The sequence below is a fragment of the Cryptotermes secundus genome, unplaced genomic scaffold, assembly GCF_002891405.2.
Source record: "Cryptotermes secundus unplaced genomic scaffold, Csec_1.0 scaffold308, whole genome shotgun sequence".
NCBI classification, from domain to species: Eukaryota; Metazoa; Arthropoda; class Insecta; order Blattodea; family Kalotermitidae; genus Cryptotermes; species Cryptotermes secundus.
Window position 1 is genome coordinate 492,082 of NW_019721008.1, and position 17,991 is coordinate 510,072.

General features: G+C 36.7%; 1 protein-coding gene across 2 annotated transcripts; it reads left to right on the forward strand.

Moving 5' to 3' along the window:
- The first annotated feature begins 1,095 nt into the window (after nucleotides 1-1,095).
- LOC111874937 (inositol-3-phosphate synthase) lies at nucleotides 1,096-16,950 on the forward strand. 2 transcript variants are annotated; one of them, XM_023870833.2, is made up of 9 exons: nucleotides 1,096-1,184; nucleotides 1,477-1,626; nucleotides 8,107-8,279; nucleotides 8,692-8,962; nucleotides 9,598-9,852; nucleotides 9,963-10,205; nucleotides 12,311-12,419; nucleotides 13,290-13,522; nucleotides 15,644-16,950. In XM_023870833.2, exons 2-9 carry the CDS (start codon nucleotides 1,507-1,509, stop codon nucleotides 15,929-15,931), a joined length of 1,692 nt encoding a protein of 563 aa, XP_023726601.1. In that variant the 5' UTR covers nucleotides 1,096-1,184; nucleotides 1,477-1,506; the 3' UTR covers nucleotides 15,932-16,950. The 2 variants fall into 2 exon arrangements, with proteins under 2 accessions (XP_023726601.1, XP_023726593.1); XM_023870825.2 differs by lacking the exon at nucleotides 1,096-1,184 and adding an exon at nucleotides 1,193-1,396.
- The last annotated feature ends 1,041 nt before the right edge of the window (nucleotides 16,951-17,991 follow it).

Sequence of the window (17,991 nt, forward strand, 5' to 3'; positions counted from 1 at the left end):
GTGGTTTTTACACTGGCGATCTTAAGAGTATCCGCGGTCTGAGGCGTACACTACCGTTAGAAAAACTGGGATCGTGGGTTCGAATCCCGTTCAGAGCACGGATGTACAAGGGCTGTGATGCCTTGCAACGGGCCGATCCCCTGCTCAAGGAGTCCTACCGAATGTCTATACCCGGTAGACGGGAGGACTTGACCACATTGTTCTGTCGACATAGACAAGAAAATTAAGGTTGTTAGGTGATGCCTTCCTATGGTGCTTAATTTAGTAGCTCTCCTAACGGTTTATTGTCGCCACAAACTTTTAGTTACTATCATAACATTTTCTTTGACGTTGATATAATAAAGTGGTAACGGTAACATGCTTCAGCACTATGACATGAAGACGTGTGGGCAATATAATGCAGTGGCCAGCTCCATGCTTCGGCATCTACAACCGCAAGATACGACTAAGTTATTGTCTGTTCGTTACGAAGCTGTGTGGGGTCGGGACTAATACAGACTTGGTGCCGAAGACAGAATTTCGAGCTCTGCCGGAAATTAATTCTAATTATTCAGACCTTAGCCAGTCACTTTTCTAACTAAGCAGAGTGGAAAACTATCGTCAAAGTGAGAAATAAACAGTTCTGCTATTAGAATTATGGGACCAGAAGGCCAAGATCTAGATTTTGGTTGGTTTCCTGAGCTACATCCTGAACCTGCACAGTTATCTGCATATAACTTAAACGATTTTATCACTCTACAGCGTTGGGATCCAGCACATATTCTAGAATCATCCTTCCCCTTGTTTTACTTTGGACTGCTCGTGGCAGAACTTTGTCCTTATTTTTAGCTTCATTTTCTTGTGTATGTGTTTTAAATGCATGTGTAGGAATCTGTTTAGCACTGTCGCGGAAAACCAAACTAGTCTTTTTAATTCACATTTACCTACCATCTTCAGTAGATAATTCAGACGACTGCCTCTGGACCTAGGCATCGGTTTATGACGTCAAGTGTAAAACTTTTCCAGTCACATACCACACACGTGTTTGTTCCCAACCACGTGCTAAAAACGTGCTTCTTCATCAAGCTAGCCAATCATATTACTCGAGAGAGACCACTGGGTGGGGTAGCTGCCGGTTGCGATAAAACAAGCAGGCTTCTAGAACATTCGAGAGCTGCTTGACGGGCTATAATTAGTGTTAAAAGGTAAGACTCATCGAACAAGCTGTGCATATATATATAAGACGTTTCACTTACAGAGGCGGCATTGTTGAAGTTATTGATTTCTGCTACGAGTGTGCAAGAAGGCGCATCTACAGCTATTCGTATTGATTATTGATCTACTGTAGAACTTGATATCTTTTATACGCTACCACATTAAAGCAATTGTTACGTGTTCATCATAATCTGATATTTTGGTACGTGTATTGTAATGAATTATTAATTTTCTATTAAATTACAGAAATACCATATACTAAGAAATTCGTGCCTTTTGCAGGTGAAGAAATATTAATAACCCGAAGCAGCAATGGCATCAAAGGGTGTTTTTCTTGTTAACAGCCCAAATATTAAGTATAATAATGATTTCATTGAAGCAGATTATGATTACCAAACTACGAAAGTTGAGTCCAATGGCGATGTACTTATGGTAAGCTCCAGTTCGTTTTCCTTTTCAGCTTTTGGCAATGTTTACTTAAATGTAGATGTTTCTAAGTACGTTTTTGTGAAACTTAAAACGACGAACAAGGCAGTTAATAGCTTTGTGGTTTATATAACGATGCTGTCAGTAGCTCAGTAGCGTCGACTGTAGGGTGATTGTGAATAATGAATTTGAAAGACCAAGGAACGGTCATGGATACATTTGAGGTACAGCAAAACCCCACGAATTTGGTCTGTCCACCATTTTTTGTGTGTAATTTTGTTTATGCAGAGCTCCGAATTTTCATTGACGAGAATTTAATGACAGTCTTGCCCTGTCTTTTGGATGCGGAAATGGTAACTAATTTATATCGAAAATGGGACAAATTTAATTTTGTCGTAGAGTTTTTATGTCCTAATACCATCGAAGTAGTAGCATATCGCTGGATTGTGAATGAATTTGCGTTTTAGGAATAATCATAGAATTTTATTTAAGAGTTTTCACCAATCCAGATTACCCCTTTTCCCCCCTACGCATCTGAATTGGTGAGGTTTTACTGTACTGTCAAGTCATTTGCCCAAAGGGACTGCAGAAAACTACAAAAAGCATCGATCAGAATAGCTGGTCTCTAGGACGAGATTTGAACCTGGAACCTCCAAAATATGAAGCAGGAGTGATATCCACTTGATAACGCATTCGGTAATAAGGTACTGTCATAATTTTCTTATATGGATGTACATTTATAATATATTTTGAATGGAGGATTTTGAATGATGGACAGAGTATGTAGCATGTGATAGATGAGAAAGATAAATATTTTAATCAGAAGAAATGACTAGGGAAACGTAAGTATAAATGGGAAGACCCTATTAAAGTGGGTCTTAAGAAATTGGGTTTGGGTATGTAAATCGGGTTTATGGGTCAGAATAGGACCCAGTGATGGTATCTTGTGAACATAATGAATACCTTGTGTTCCATACATGGCTATGAAGTTTGTGACTAGCTCAGCAACTATTAGTTTCCAATAAAGATTGCTGCATGGAGTTCCAGGTAAGAAAATAGAATAATCAAAAATATATCACACACACACACACACACAAAACCCACCTATATTTGCCAGGTACATGGAATATAGAAGGGTGAGTCAGTAAATAGGTCACAAATGGAAGTTGAACAACTGTAATGGAAGTATTAGGTCTTCTATGTGTATCATTATGTAGCAGCATGGTCCCGCTTCATGACAGTCTGGGTAGCGGATGAGCATGCGCACATTCAGAGACTAGTTTCAGTAGTCTAATTGATGACCATAATTGAAGTGTGTACTACCGAAGAGCAGACTTTCTTGTTGGCAGAAGGACTCACTGCAAAAGATATTCATAAAGAAAGGGTTCCTGTTTTGGTGCAAAATGCTTGTTACTTAAAGTAGTTCACAGCTGGGTAGAGAAATTCTCTTGAAGTACAAAAGTCACACATGATGCCTGACAAGGTGCAGGAGTGGCTGAGAGAACAGCAAAAGACTTTATGTGCTGCGGGTTTTGATGCACTGGTAAAGTGATGGGACAAGTGTATGAATGTTGGTGGAGAAAATGTCGAAAAATAAATGTTTTTTCCATGTTTGAATATCACGTTTTATGTTTTATATCCGTTTGTGGTCTATATACAGAATCTCCCTCACAATAGACTTATGCAATACTGCACTTTGCATGAACCTTGCCTAGATTTCAAATTAATATTACATTCATGGTATTATATTACCTGAACTGAAACATATGCTTATAGGCAGTGTATTTAATTTCCACAGTCCTGGTTCTCTGAATTTTGGAAAGATTTCATTGATTTTATTTCCATTGCCATTAGTACTTCATATGGAGATTATTTAACCCCTTCTCGCTTAAAAGAATTCTTCTTTTACATAGCTTCCTGGCCTTCATTTCACATTGAAGGTCCATAAAAGCTAAATAACAGAACAGTATGATTTCTTCAGTTTTCTTCCATGAGTTCTCCCTCACCATTCTAAGTACTTAAAAATATTCTCACAGCAAAGTACATGGATTGTCACTTGGAAGTTTTTGTTAAGTTTAATCAGTGCACATGGAAAGTTCAATCTATGACTGAGTGGTACAGTTTCACTGATATGAAGATTTGCTTCCCATAGAATATACAAACACAAGAGGCGTTTGAAGCATAAAATGAGCATTGCCATTAGTATGTATTTATATTGTTGCCATTAAAATTGTTAATGATTAATGACAGTATTGTAGGAAAAGGTAAAAGGATTGAGCTGGGTATCTGATATGAGATAAGCTTCAGAAGTGGGACACTGTGTATGAATATAATGACTAATCTGTTAGCTTGAATTACCAGATTTAAATGTTCTCATGGCCATCAGTCTGGCTCTGGGACACACCCAGTCTTCTAACCAATGGGTGCCAAGTGTTCTCACATGTGGGTAAATTAGATGAGACATCAAGGATAATGCTCACCTTCATCCAGATGTGAGTTAAGAATGTGTTGACTCCCACAGGTCTTCATGGTGTGGTGTATAACTAAGCACAGTGATAACTTTACTTGAGGTTACTAAAACTGCTGTTCAGTTTTTATTTATTGTATCTAAGATGTGCTCTGAAGGCTCACAATGAATTTGGAGAAAAGTATGGAAATGCTTTTTATTATTCTGTTAAAAACTATAATCTGTTCTTTTAATGCAGTAGCTTGAGGTAATTATTGCCTGTAAGGGTGTGAAGCATAGGCGTGTATGGGAAGAATGTAATACAAGTGTCTGAAAACAAACTGCTTGGGAAAGTACTTGGACCTAAGTGAACAATTTAGGATATTAGATAACAGTTTATACAGGTCATCTGATATTGTTTTTAGAATGATGTCTAGGAGGCTACAATAGGGGAGCCATGTGATGCATACAGAAATCTGATGGAGAAACTTCTTCAAAAAAATGGCCACTTGGAAGACCAAGAAAGAGATGGGAGGAATACATTAAGATGCACCTTAGCTAGTAGAATGTGATGGTTGGAGGTGGGTGGAAATGGCCCAGGATGATGTCCAGTGGTGGCCTCTGGTGGTAGTAGTAGTAGTAGTGTAAAGATGTTGGATCCTGCTGTCAGTGCTCAGAAGGTCTCGGTGGAAGCAAACATTTGGTTCTGTTCCAGTTTTTAAATTATCCATCGCTAATAACGAAGAAAAGATTGGTTCAGTTGAAATGGTATTAAATGATATTGTGTCAGCTGCAGAGATTAAGTAGTGTGACATGAAATGTGAAAATTGTTTGGACCGTGAATTGGAAAGGATGAGGGAGGAGATTCACCATCGGTGAACTACTGGACTGTGTGGCATCACAGTCCTGAAGATAGTATTCTTCGTAGTTATTACTATGAGAATGCTAGATCCAATATTCTTATTTCTATCTAACTGTTCATTTAAGAGTAGGATATGATTATGTACAGCTAAAAAAATAACAGGCTGGAAATAAAGTTCAGTTTGTTTTTTATTTCATTATTAACTTTGTTTTGTCCCCTTAATAGCTGTGTCTGTTAATGTAATTCAAAATATTAAATTCTGATGGGTGGACAGAAAGATGGTAAACAAATGAGAGCAAACACATCACATACACATTGTTTCATAGCGTGTGAGAGTGTGTGTGTATTATCACGTAGTAATGAAGATAAAGGCATTACCCAGAATGTAATATCCAAAAAGTATTATACATGCTTTTCAATTTAAATGTTCTCAGTGTGTTGTTTGAATGGTCTGCAGAATGACGTAAGACACTTTTAATCTTAGCATGCTTTAAATTCTCATCTAACAGACCCTTTAAGAGAAAATTCTTTCTGGGACTGGGAGCATAAGAACTCATTACGTTTATAAAAGGTGTTATTTATGGGTTATTTAACAATACTTTCAGTAGCTTAGGTTACAAAGGTAAAGTAATGATCAGAAATGAATAGAGAAGTCTATGGAAGTGGTTGTAGCCTAATCAGAGGTTCTAGTCCCTTGGAGAGAGGTAAATATGAAAAACTGGTAGGATAGCTAGTCTCTAGGCCGAGATTTGAACCTGGAAACTCCTGAATATAAAGCAGCAGAGATCCCTGCTCAGGTCACAGCATCTGGTTACAGATGTGTTTGTAGATATATAAATTTTTTCTATGATGCCATGTATTTGGAATCAGCTCAGTAAGTGCTGTTATCATATGAAATGTTCTCATATTGGTGAGTATTAAAATTATATCCTTGTGGGATGTTGCACCATGCAGTTTGGTAGATACAGCCTGCTGCCTCCATCTTCAGGGCAGAAGCGTTTGTGAGAAAAGCTGCTTCTACCAGAAAATGGAGGCAACAGATTCCCCTCAAGCATGATATCTATCACACAACATGGCATTGCATCCCAGCAGATCATAAAGTGTCCACTGGCTGTTTATGTACAAACTGAAGTTTATGCTTACATTAATTCTGCAAGGGTGACAGATGAGCTTAATCACATCTTAATCAGTGTGTCATATTCATGTACTGTGATTTTGATTTCTGGAGAGAGAAATGTTTGCAAGACAGTATCAAGTGGAACATGTATTAACTGCAACAGAATGTATAAACACATTAATTTGAAGTAAAGAAATTGTTCTGAAATTCGAAGTGTTCGCATGTACAGTTTATGCCTCTGTGCTTGTTGTGACAGTCTCCATCATTATCATTTTTGCTTCAGAAATAACTTAAGTGTGCTGCATTATATAGTTCAGAAATTTTCATGTTATATAGCTGTGCATGTTGAACCCAGATTAAACCATTAAGAAAACAGATTCAGGTAAGTAAACTTAGTGAATATCATGATCAGATACCTACAAATGATACATAAAAAGCATGTTCATGATGAGGACTGCATTTATAATATTCTTACCATTATGGAGTATATATATATTTTTGGTACAATAGGCCAGAAGTGGCCGCAGTACAAGGGACTTAGTCCCACACCACTAGCATATACATTTTCATTTGCCTGCCAAAACGTTTAAGTTCAAAACACAGAAAACTGTAATTTTCTCCATAACTGTGTGATTTTAATAGTTGGTCACTCTCTTTGAAAGCTTACACCCTTGACATGATATTGTATAGGGCAATTAATTATTGATGCTGCAGTGCAGAGGGGATACATGGAAGGACTTTATTTTGGAGATAAGTAGATGACTTTAGTACTAAAAGGAGCCAGGATAGTGTAGTCGGTATAGCAGCTGGCGATGGGCTGGGCAATGGAGAGATCGGTGTTCAAGTCCCAGTAGGGTCAAGAATTTTCTGCATGTCGTGTAGCCTTTTTTTTTGGGGCCCAACCAATTTCTTATCCAATGGATACCAGAGGCCCTTTCCCTGGGGGTAAAGTGGCTGGAGCGTGAAACTGACCACTCACTGCCAACTGGTGCCGAGGTCAAGAAAATATGGATCTATACATCCACTCCCATGTACGCCTTCATGGCGTAGTGCTTAGTTAACTGTAGGGACAACTTTGCCTCTTTACCTTTAGTACTAAAATGGATCTTTGGAAAAGGGTTACTCTCTGACTTGTCTTGTGGTTGAGCAAGATACGTGAAAGGAGAAATATGTGGTAGCATTTGCAGAATGACACAGTGGTTGAAAATAGGATGGCTCATTTTAGGCATGTGGTGACATCTACAGTAACATGGTGTGGATTGGAGTAATGTGGCTAATTTTAGAATCTGGTGGTAGACTTTGTTGTTGTAATAACAAACCATGTGATACATTCTGAGAGGTACGCTCATCTATAGCAGAGCACATTGGTAAACTTATGAAAATCAAAACACATTGACACAAGGTCTCCATCCTCCACAGATGTCCATTTTGCAAGGTCCTGCTACAAAGAACTATATATGGTTTCAAGGGTGATAAGCAAAGACATATTAAGCTAAGTTCTACGGAGCTGTGTACTCTACTGAGGACTACCTTGAATATGTGCAGACTATGTCTATTACCACACAAGAGTTCAACACTGTTAACACAAAATCACCACTCTGGATGCAGTTTAGTTCAACCCATATTCAACCTGTTTCCCCAAGACACATTTTCATATTCTCTGATATCTCTTTGATCTTTGAAGACGCTTCTGCAACAGAATTTATCTGTGTTGACTACATGTACAAACCACTGTAACCCTGTGACCTTGGTACAATAGGCCAGAAGTGGCCGCAGTACAAGGGACTTAGTCCCACCCCACTAGCAATAAAAAAAAACCCTGTGACCAGGTTATTTTAAAAGTACTGGGAGAAGAGTATAATTCACAAGAGTTCTTCCTTCAGCAGGTTTCTTCTTTCCCTATTTATCTCCCTTATGCCCCTTTTCTTAGCACATTATCTGCATGTCGTTTTCTAAGTTCATTAAATTATAAAGAAGAAAGTGCTATATCTTGAATGAATGAAGTGTAATACGTTTAACATGAGGATACTAAAAAGTACTATATCATATTAATTCAAACAGGCAACTCCAGTGACAACAAAGTTGCATATCCGAACTAAACGTCAAGTTCCTAAATTGGGACTCATGCTTGTTGGGTGGGGTGGAAATAATGGCTCCACTGTCACTGCAGCTCTTCTTGCAAATAAGTTGCAACTCAGCTGGGAAACCAAAACAGGCACGAGGAAGGCTGACTGGTAAGATAAGCTACTACGTTTATGTTGAGAAGTTGAAATTACATTAACATTACTAGCATCCTGCAAGACTCATGTGATATCATGTAAGTCTGAAAATATGTATGAAAAGAGTACTGACTCTAGGGACCAGAATAGTTTTTGAGAAGGTTTAGTCAAGAAATTCCCTGCCTTGCATGGGACCTGAGCCTGATTACACCAGATGAATCCAGTTCACATCCTCACACTGTATTTAGTATCCATTTTAATATGACCCATCTATGCCTGGATATCCCAAGAGATCACTTCTGTCTTAGTCCTCATCACAATCTGATATATCTCTGATGTCTTTTGGTACTCCAAAACCTTGCAGTAAAAGTAATGAATATAAAATTTCAGAATCAATAATGTCTACATTACTGTTGCCTATCTGCAGGTATGGATCCATCACACAAGCCTCTACAGTTCGCTTAGGTACTGGAGTGAATGGGCAAGATGTTTACATCCCCATGTCCCAGTTCCTTCCAATGGTGAATCCTGATGACATTGTTGTGGATGGCTGGGACATATCATCAATGAACCTGGCCGATGCCATGAAAAGAGCTCAAGTGCTTGATATAAATCTTCAGCAACAGCTTCGTCCTTACATGCAAAATATGAAGCCACGACCCTCCATCTACTTCCCAGACTTCATAGCTGCAAATCAGGTAATAAATCTTAGGGAAAGAAAATGTTTAATAAAATACATATATTAAAAATTTTGGCTTGACATGAAGAGAAATCACAAGAGCAAACCTAGAGTAGTGTTCTCTTCTACTGTGCTCCAACACTCAAGAGTATATAAAAAATGTAGGCTTTGAGGTTCTCACAGTAGTAAGTATGAAGACTTCTATCTTATGGAATATAATGCTGTGTAGTCCATTGAAAGTCAACCAATGTCTCAGAGGAACACTGTTTGAGAGAAATATGTTTTAAGAGTTGTCTTTTAGATTATAACATCATGTAATGCAGTGTAAGCTAACTGACATTTTGGAGGATGATGTTGCTACCCTCTGCTTGCTACTCACTTCATGCTGGTTTCTTAGACCCTGAAGGTAGAGGTGACATGTTCCTTCAAAACATTGTTGACATTTAGTGGACTGTACAGCATTATAACCCAGTAGAGCTCTTCCATACAGAGAAATATTTCACAGAAAGAACAAATTATTCTGTATGACATACACAGACATGACTTTACTGACTCTACTAAGACAGTATTACAACCATTCTTCAAACGTTTCCTTGCTGTCCTTCCCTATCAAAACATGTACTTTAACCAGACATATCAATTACCCTTTCTCAGGCATCCCGTGCAGATAATGTTATATCTGGGACCAAATGGGAACAGATGGAACAAATCAGAAAAGACATTCGTGACTTCAAAGACTTCCACAAGTTGGATCAGGTGATCGTTCTGTGGACGGCCAACACAGAGAGATTCTGTGATGTTCTTTCAGGCCTCAACACTACAGCTGAGGATCTCCTGGCAGCAATCAAAGCAAATGCCAAAGAAGTGTCACCGTCAACTTTGTTTGCAGTTTCCTGCATCTTGGAAGGGGTAAGAACTGACTTTTCTTCTTATTAATTACATTTTTATTACATTCTTCCACCCCATATCCTCATAACTAATATTTTTAATGTGCTAATCTTCCTGTTTGTATTATTCAGACGACCTACATCAATGGATCTCCACAGAATACCTTTGTTCCTGGTTGCATTGAATTAGCACAGAAACACAATGTTTTTATTGCTGGTGATGACTTCAAATCAGGGCAGACCAAGCTGAAGTCAGTCTTGGTAGATTTTCTTGTCAGTGCAGGAATCAAACCTGTCTCCATTGTCAGCTATAACCACCTTGGAAACAATGATGGAAAGAATCTCTCAGCTCCTCAGCAGTTCCGTTCTAAGGAGGTGAGTAAGTAGCATTAATTCACAAAGGAGACTTAAATGTAAGAATTTTTACTGTAAAATTGTAACAGCTGTTTCAAGTGAAATGATATTGTGCTTACCATTATAAACTTGATAAAGTGGCAACAAAGAGAGTGGATTGTCTGCCATCGGAAACATGCAACCAGAAGTTTTTATACTGTATTCTTCACACATTTCACAGAAGATACATATCATATGTATACCTTAGAAGCATAAAGGCTGATGCTGATAAGAATACGGTATTCTTCAGCCCCTGTATTTCCAAGATACAGACTATTTTCCATTAAATTAGTTCACTGGTACATAATCTTTGTAGCTTATACCCCTTTCAGGGCCTAAGTGCACAAAAGTGTAGTCAGGATATTTTTTTATTTATTGTTACATCACAATATCTGGATATTTGAATCTGGTCTACTTGATGTGTCATTCACAAATCCTAGTGATCGTTTCTGCCACAAGCTGAAGCAGATAAAATACTTACTTTCATATTTATTTGTCATCTCTATATTTTAACTGCCCCGAAAGCGATTAGTTCATAAAGTTATAAACATTTATGATTACTTGGGCTGGAAAAGGATATAATATTCTGTTGAGGAATTAATGACAAATAACAACTGAAGAGCTCTCTTTCTCCTTTTACCTCTGATTTCACCATCCTTTTCCCAGGAAGGGTGAAATCAAATACAACAGGAGAAAACTGGTGCTTTGAAGAAGTCTTCAAATATAAGAGTTACAATGAAACTTTAGTATAGCAAAACCCAAGTACAAATAACGTCAATTTGTGGGAATTCTTTATACAGAGGCTGCAGTTTATCTACCACTAAGTAGATTGTATTGCATCTAACAGCAACTTGGGAATTTTGTTATTGCATTTCATTTCATAAACATTTGAAATATCAAACATCAAATCTGTTTTCTCCTTAAATAATAAGGAAATAATTTATTCATCAAATATAAAATTTTTGGATATCTGTATTAGTGAAAATGTAAGCTGGACAACTCACACTCAATATGTATGCCAAAAGCTCAACAAGGCTCTTTATTTGATTTATTTATTTATTTACATTTATACATTCCGTTGATCCTTATGGGACAGCTGACCAGTGGATATGGATTTTGTCCCAAGCTGATAGATTAAAATACGCAAAATACAAAAACTACATACATACTTTTGTCATTAAGACAGTTAAAAGATTTATATTAATGTACAGTGCATAAAATGATCAAAATTATAAAACAATAATTGATACAAAATACTTAGGTAATGATATAAAATTATAACATATCAGGGGTACAATTACCAATTTTAATTACANTAAATCCTTATGTAACTCATTCAGCCAACCTGTATTAAGAAATGTCTATTTTACTAAGTTTGAATCTGTACTGAAATATGGTATATTTTTTGGGGTGGGGGGCTTAAGGACTCCGAAACTGTATTTAAAATACAGAAAAAATGTCTAAGAGTGATTAAAGGTGTTAATAATAGAGTATCCTGTAGAAATATGTTTGGTGAATTTAAGATTTTAACTGTTACCTCATTATATATATTTGAGATTTTATGTTTTATACTGAAGAATAAGATATATACAACTCAGTATTCTGACATTTACAGTTACAATACCATACATAAACATAATTTGTATGTCCAATTTTGTATTATTTATTTATTTTATATTACTTACATTTTTCTTTTGGTCTTTATTTTTTTATTATGATGTTCCTTATAACGGTTGCTATATTATAGTGATAAATCACTGTGTAAATTTTATGTGACTTTGATGTGTGATGTATTCGTTATTATTTCTTGACATGTCCAACTGTATTCACTTCAGTTATGGACGTAAATAAAGTTGAAAGTTAAAAAAGAATGTGGCATTTACACCCATTCTGTAAATTGAATCAATTTTCACTTAAATTTCTTATGATTGAACATATTCTTAAGGATTATTATTGGGGTAAAATATTGTGATGCTGATATTGTAAATTGCCAAATAAAGCTTTATTCTGATTTTAGCTTTTCTTTCCACAGCAACTCTGTAGATTTATTCCTTGCCCTTCTTGAAAACTCTGTCTCTTGTTTTCAGATTTCAAAGAGCAATGTGGTAGATGACATGGTGGATTCAAACAGAATTTTGTATGGCCCTGATGAGAAACCAGATCATTGTGTTGTTATTAAATATGTCCCATATGTTGGTAAGCTGATAATACTTTTATACATTGAAGTGAGAAATGTGGTAGCATGATATTAAAAGAAAGAAAATGGAATTAAAATGATCATCTATACCATGTATTTGTACCACAGATTATGAATAAATTACTTTCAGTTATTCAGTTATTGTGTTATCATGCATGGTAAAATTAAATATAATCATAGTGTTTTGCAAGGATTAAAATACCATATTAGTGCTTAAACTTGCCAACTTCAGTCACTAGAAATTTAATGCAGAACATGGAGTCAGTGTTTAATGAAAGATGAAGACAATTCTTAATATTTTGGATTAATGAGCTTTGGACTTTATCATCATGACATTCTAAAGAACACAACATTTTGGAAACTGGCTCTGTTACCCTCCCAATGGAAAAAAAGTGGGAGACACCTACTTAGTGGGGTTTGTTACAAAGAGCTAACCTCAGTCATTGGCTCTTCTGTATCTGACATATCTCATTAAGTATTCACTTCAGACAGAAGTGTCTTGAATACAAATTTTTTAGGTATTCACAAAATACATGGTATATATATATGTGCACCAAGCTCAGTAATCATGAGAAAATCACTAGCATAACAACAACAGATATTTGTGTGCATCCTCCAAAATTGCTGTCCAGGCTTTAGTGATTATTGTCGATCTAGTGCATGTGAACAGGACCATTCTTAAATGAAACACTCCTTTGTAATACCCCAATAGTGCGTTTGCTTGTCCTTGTCACTTGTGTCTGAGTTTACAAAAAATGGAGCTACATCCTTCTTGAACCAAGTTCTTCCACTGTCCTGGTTACTAGCAGACCTAGAAATACTTGTGGGCACAGTCATAATCTGTACTTATCAATGTCTGCCCTTTGTAGGTGACAGCAAGCGAGCCATGGATGAATACACTTCAGAGATTCTGCTTGGTGGCCACAACACAATTGTAGTTCATAATACATGTGAAGACTCACTGTTAGCCAGTCCCATCATTCTTGACCTGGTGATCTTGGCAGAGTTGTGCAGCCGAATTCAGTTCCGAAGAGCAGGGGAACCAGATTCAGGATACTGTGGTTTCCACTCTGTTTTATCCATTCTCAGCTACCTGTGTAAGGTATGAGCACAAACTTTGGGAAGGTTGGAATATTTATATTATAAAGTTACTATGACTTTAAACCAGTGTATCCCACATTTATGATAGCTTGTTTTCTGTAACCACATTCTAGTTTTCTCAGTTTTAATAATTATTCTTTCAGGGTTTCCTCCTCTTTCAGATTAAAATTACCTGTCCTCTAGTAAATGGGATTGATTTAAGAAAGTTTTTCATATGTTAACATATATTTCAACTTAAGATCAAATCCAAGAAGATTTTATTTTAATATAGGACACCAGAATTTCCACAAATGTTTGCAATGCAAACAATACTATAGCAGACACTATTAAACCAATAGAAAAAATCAAAATTTCTAATTATTAATGATATTTTATAGCTTAATGCAATCAAGTTTCCAATTTAAGATTGTTTTCTGAGTTGTGGTATTAATGGTAGACAGGTACACACATTTCAGAGCAATCTGCTTGCTGCCTTAGTAAGAAGAAGATGGTGGTGGAAGCAAGTTCTTCCAAAATGTCGGTACCTACATACCAAACTACCAAAAACAGGAATGTTCATATTTGCTGTTGTGGGAACCATGACCAGACTGTAGGGTCTATTGCATGTACTCTGCCCTTTTCAGGTTGCATTTGCTTCCCATGTTAGGGCCTCCTTCCTCTTTCCTTCTCATATTCCCCTCTTTTTTAGTTTATTCTTTCAGTCCTTGGCATCTTCATTTCCAGGCCTCTCTGCCCCTGGAATAGGGCCATTTAAGGCCACAGTTCTTACACACTCTCTCCTGACTTCCCTCTACCTCCCATTTGTTCACATAACCATTATTTCCCTCAATATCTCAGTCCTTGGAAAATGACACTTTTACAAACCCCATATTTTATAGGGCAGGCAGTAGCATAGATGGTTGAGGCACTGTGTTACAAACCAGAAGGTCACAGGTTCGATTCCTGATGAAGTCCTTGCATTTTTCAGTTGGCCTAATCTTTCCAGCCACACTATGACCCTGGGATCGACTCAGCCTCTAACACAAATGACTACCAGGAATCTTCGTGGGGTAAAGGGTGGCTGGAGCATAATGCTGACAGCATCATCACCATTTGTGACCCGATTGTCTACAAAATGCGAGAATCTCAGTGTCTTACAACCCTGTGGGGCTCTACAGCTTGTTACAGGGGTGACTATACTGTTCTCAATACTCCTATGGTTCATTCAGGGTCAGTACCTAGTACTCCCTATCCAGACCACATTTACATGGTCAGCTTACTCATCTACCCTGAACATGGAGAAAGCACATTCATACAGAAGGCTGGTCAATATCGACTATATTACATGGCAGTCACATCCAAGGAGATACTAAACTACAACAGAGGTATTGGTTAGGAGAGTACAAATGTCATTTTGACCCTCCTACATGTGCCACCCCATGTCTGTCATACACATTATTGCACACATGCTCACCCAAGTCAAGCAGTGTAATTAATGCAGCCATGGGTGTCTTGTTTTCTATCATTAGTTTGCTGACTATCCTTTATTAAAGGAACATAAATCATTTGTGAGTAGTAATGAAGTGGAGAGAACTATTAAGTGGTGATAAAACTTCATGTTACTACAGTTCAGTTCATGTTGAAATTAAGATATGGAAGTAAAAATCATTTCATCCTCAAAAATCATGAGACAGCAAAATATACTTGAGGAAAAATTATACAAATATGCACTGTATGTGGATGTAATCTATCTACTATATAAACTCCATAAACTTAAATATATTTACCAAAATAATAACATGGTAGTAAGATGTCTTTATTTTTCTGCATAATTACCCAGCTTTTTAATGGACTGGTCTAACACTCTGCAAGATTTCACACCCTGCAAGTTTTCACACCCTTTGATCACAAGAATTCGATCTTTATGTCTGAAAAATTTAGTTTGTCAGATCTGGAAGTTTTCTCAGTTTTCAGTAACATATTTCCTGCATTCAGCAAAGATATTACTGTTACAAATCAAGTCTGACATTAATATGACATTCAGTTGCAGCTTAAGGGTCCATTACCATCCATGTTAAAGATTGTGGTAGAGAAATCTACTATATACACAAAAACAAATGTTACCATTACTGTGTCATTTCAGGCCCCTTTGGTTCCCGAAGGAACACCAGTCGTGAATGCTCTGGCTAAGCAGCGATCGTGTATAGAAAATGTTCTCCGTGCCTGTCTGGGGCTACCTCCAGAAAGCAACATGCTTCTGGAACACAAGCTGCATCGTCCCATAATATCCTTTGGAAAACTACCTGCCTTACAAAATGGAACTGAGTTGCATAATGGAATATCGGTAACAAATGGCATGGCAGGAGATGTGCCCAAACAACTGGTTGATAAAATTCTTCAGAATGGGCCAAAGAATTACATACAAGGATAAGAAGTAAAGATTCTCAAAGAATTGATAATATATATTATACAGTGATCTCATTCATGACCAACCAGATTCACCTGTTAACCTTTTAATACAATTTTCCAGTATGGAAGTCATTTCCTTTAACATTTCAATTCCACAAAGCACTTGCATTTGAATTTTGCTTATATATCTGTTGTGTACATTTTTCGTTCATTCTTTATGAAAAGCCATGAAGGTTAATTATCTAATGACCACATGTACACAATACACACTGAATTTATGAATCCATTAACAGTATCATGTTTAAGTATTGTCCTTATATTTATAATTCCTGGTCGTTGTTTTTCCAAGATTCATGTTAAACTAGAACAGATGGTATTTCGTCTTGATATGAGTTTCCTTACTGCTGCAATTTTCATTTTATAAATTCTGTCATTCACGATTCTTTTACATGAAGATTGTGAGGGACATCTGATAAAACAAAAGTTTGTCTTATGCCAACATAATGCAATGAACAGCAGAACTGTTACATTTACTGTATGTTTGGAGATTTCTTCATGAGATGGTCATTTGAATTTTCACCTTGACCCAGAACTGAATTATGTGATAGGAACAGTATTTTCCATATATATTTTACAATTCGTACTGAAAGTATTTGCAGTTGTGAATATATTAACTTTCCTATAATACTGCTCAGATTGTGTTGATGTACACTATGGTGTTACATGTAGTTTAGTGTTTTCTTTGATGTTCCAGTTTTCTTTTAGTGTAAGTTAAATGACTTGTTACTTATCCTGCGGTTTGTATTACGTAAGTGGCAAAAAGAAGCATATTCTTAAAATTTTCAACTAATTATGACCACCCTCATCAATAATATTTTTGTGTGTTGTTATTTCATGCATTTCTAAACATTTAGCAAATTATAAAATGTCTAATAAGGAAGAATAACAACTCTTTGAGATTTCTATTTGTCTGTCATATCTGAAGAACTGTAAACCTGTCAAAAAATGTAATTAATAAAGATTCTTCATTAGCTGAATTAATTTATCAATTTTATCTGATGGAACCCATCCTCAGATTCTTTACATTTTATATCCTAGTGTTGGTCTTACTACAGCACATCTGAATATTTTTTGAAAATTTTGTCAAATTAATGATATTATGGTAAGAGTGAAGAGAATTCCAATTCAGAAAACTACGTCATCCATTATCTGTGATGGAAAGTAAAAAAGTAAACCATATATTCTGGAATTTATAAAGCATATTAATTTCATGTGGTATGCCAATAGAGCACTGTATGATGAAACTCAGTTCCCCTGGTTAACCTAAAAAGTGACAGCAGATAAATCATGAATTGATCCAACTTCAGATGCACAATGGAAACAATAAGGTAAAAGTTGGTCCCCGTGCTTAATCAATCAAGCACCACACCATGAAGACAGTATGGGGAAGTGGAGGTATAGCTCCACCACTCTTGACCTCAGCACTAGGTGAAGGTTAATAATAACTTCATTCCCCAGCCACTTTACACCCATTACCCACTGGATAGGAGGCTGGGTGGGCCCCAAAGCTGGTCTGGACATTGTGGAAAGGAGAAAAATCTTTTCTTCCAGGAATCAAATTTAAGCTATCCATCCTGTAGCCTGTAGTTTTTATATGGATACAAACCTTCACATTTCTAAATGAAGGCGAAATTCCTCAGAAGAGACCACTTCTGAGACCAAAACATAGATAGATAGATATTGTTAAAATGGGAACTAGAGAACATGGTATGAAGGCTTCGACTGAAAGAAAATGTAAGATTTGAGGCTTTCACGGCGGTGACTATGAAGAAAGCAGTCTTCTGGGATTTGGCACCGTGTATATGTGGTATTAACCACATAGAAAAGAAAATGGCTTACAATAGGAAGCAATGGGGGCTTCTGTAGGCACTGTGATGAACATTCAAGTTCCAGAAGAGCAGAGAATATCTTGACTGGGTTCTTTTCTTAACTATAAATTTTTCCAGAGACCTCTTATACAATTGTTTTACCATGATAATTGTTCAGTCCCAAATTATGACCTCTATTGTTTCAATGTTATTG

Excerpts from the sequence above, each read along its gene's own strand:
- LOC111874937 (XM_023870833.2), top strand. The coding sequence starts at position 1,507 with ATGGCATCAAAGGGTGTTTTTCTTGTTAACAGCCCAAATATTAAGTAT. Across the intron at positions 8,963-9,597 it reads ACTTCATAGCTGCAAATCAG|GCATCCCGTGCAGATAATGT; the intron begins GTAATAAATCTT and ends ACCCTTTCTCAG. Across the intron at positions 12,420-13,289 it reads TAAATATGTCCCATATGTTG|GTGACAGCAAGCGAGCCATG; the intron begins GTAAGCTGATAA and ends TGCCCTTTGTAG.